At 45.7% G+C, this 2,103-nt stretch overlaps 1 protein-coding gene across 1 annotated transcript in view; it reads right to left on the reverse strand.

Moving 5' to 3' along the window:
* LOC101996891 (cathepsin M-like) overlaps nt 1-650 on the reverse strand; it is a 4,098-nt gene extending 3,448 nt beyond the window's left edge. Inside the window, exons 1-2 of the mRNA XM_005355320.1 lie at nt 525-650; nt 128-250 (exon numbers count right to left, since the gene is read on the reverse strand). Coding sequence (XP_005355377.1) covers nt 128-250; nt 525-650 — 249 coding nt within the window. The remainder of the gene's footprint in view (nt 1-127; nt 251-524) is intronic.
* Between the last annotated feature and the right edge of the window lie 1,453 nt (nt 651-2,103).

Consider the following 2,103-nt stretch of genomic DNA (forward strand, 5'->3'; position numbering starts at 1 on the left):
TGTCACCCAACACATTGTGCAGCTATGCATGTCACACTCACCATGTCACCCAACACATTGTGCAGTAATGCATGTCACACTCACCATGTCACCCAGCACATTATGCAACTATCAGTGTCATGCTCACCATGTCACCAAAGGCGTTCATTTCCATGGTGAAGCCATTCTTCCCCAGGCCATTCTCCCCATTGTGCAATTTGATCATTTTCATATTTTCTTCCCATACTGCTCTCTTCTGTCCTTCTTCCTCCTGGAAATAACAATAACGGATGATATTTATTTTTCACCCATACACAAGCTGCCCAAATACCTGTTGCAACAGGTAAAGAGAACCTAGAGAGAGAGATTTTGGGATACTGAAACAAACCATTTGGCACAGCTCTAGGAGCAGAGATCCTGACCACCCGATGCTCATCTGTATAGGTAATTCTTCAGAGAAGGCAGTTTCTGTGGCCTCTGTTGTGCCCATAGCCCCCAATAGCAAGCACTCTGCGTTCCCTCTGAACAGTTTTAACATTACCAACCAGACTGTAAGTTTTTCCATATTTTATCTTCCACTGCTGCCAGTCAGCATCCAGAGTGGGATCAGGTGACGGAGTAGATGAGGCCCTTCCCAAGCACAGGACGGCCAGAAAGACAGCAGGAATCATGTCGCAAGGATGTAGAGAGAGGGAGAAGTGAGACTTCTGAAATGTCTTCTTCCTCCTTCCTGCGGAATGAAAACATCCATGGTAGATAAAAACCATTCTTCCAAATATTTATGCACAGATTTTGGAAATGGCTTGATAGGTATTTGGACTAAAGGCTCACTGAATGGTATTGAGTTGCTCCACCACTCAATACAGGAAGTGCAGTGGAAGGAGAAACTGCAGTCGGGATGTAATAAATGAGAGAAGAATAAAATAAATAAATAGATAAATAAATAAGTACAGCATATGACCAGAATTCTAGGATTGTGAATACAAACTCCATATATACTAGAAACTTAATTTATCAGAAGGATAACAATACACTCGAAGTTCAAAACCTATACAACTATGGACTTGTGGCGTAGGTAACCTAGGATGTAATGAAGCAAACTTCTATTGCATAGCATCTGATCCTAATCACAAGGTTACTGCATGAACTGAGGCCATATGCTGTTCTATCCTTGCTTAACACGCATCAAGAGATGGGCTTCTGAACCTCTTAAGTCCTCCTTAAAATATAGGGGAAGGTCTATAGCTCCTAATCCATTTGACCCACCCTTGGATCTTGGATCCACACACATTACCTCAGTGAGGAAAGGGTACCATGGAAATGTCCTCATAAGATCGTAAGACAGAGCCACCAGTGAAGTTGGAGTATTAGAGGAAGCCACTCCCAGGATTTCAGAACAAGACACGCTTGGTCTCTTAAACCATGTCTTCTGTTGTTCTTGACTAGGACATGCTGTTTGTTATCACTTCTGCTCATGCCAGTCATGAAAAGCAGTTTTTATCCCATGGTAATATGCAGGAAAATGATCTTTGTAAACCCAGAATGAAATAAGCATGTCCCTACTGTACATGGTACCAGCCGTCACTCTAGACCGGAGCAGTCTTGCACTTACTGGGAATCTATGCAAACCTGGGCCCAGTGCCTGATTTCCTCTCTGGCTTCCTCACCCAGATCCGCCTCCACACAGGAATGCAGAGGTTGAGAAGACATTCTCATTCCTGGGGCTCTGCCCGGTTCTCCATGGAATCTCCCAAGGCTCTCCTTCGGTGTCTCCCCCATTACACCCTAGCAGAGATCGGGCCTCACCTGTGGTGACCACTGCTGTCTTGGTGCGCCCCACAGTTTGTCAAAAGTCACTGAGGCCGAAGGATCTGGCCAAGTCACACCTCACTCAAGCTTTAAATCCCAAGTCTCTCTCTAGCCGGCCCCACCTCTCAACCTTGCCCTTCTGATTTGGTGTGCTGATTACAAGATTGAGCCTCCGGGCTCCAAGCCTCTGTACTGTAGAATTCCAAGCTCTGGGACTCCAGGCTCTTACGAGATCTGATCCCACCTGTCATGAAGAGGCAGGTGTGGGCTGCCTCAGTGGCCTGTGTGGAGCTGAACCTATGGACCTTGTTAGAG

This window comes from Microtus ochrogaster, chromosome 16 (genome assembly GCF_000317375.1).
Source record: "Microtus ochrogaster isolate Prairie Vole_2 chromosome 16, MicOch1.0, whole genome shotgun sequence".
In the NCBI taxonomy this organism is placed as follows: domain Eukaryota; kingdom Metazoa; phylum Chordata; class Mammalia; order Rodentia; family Cricetidae; genus Microtus; species Microtus ochrogaster.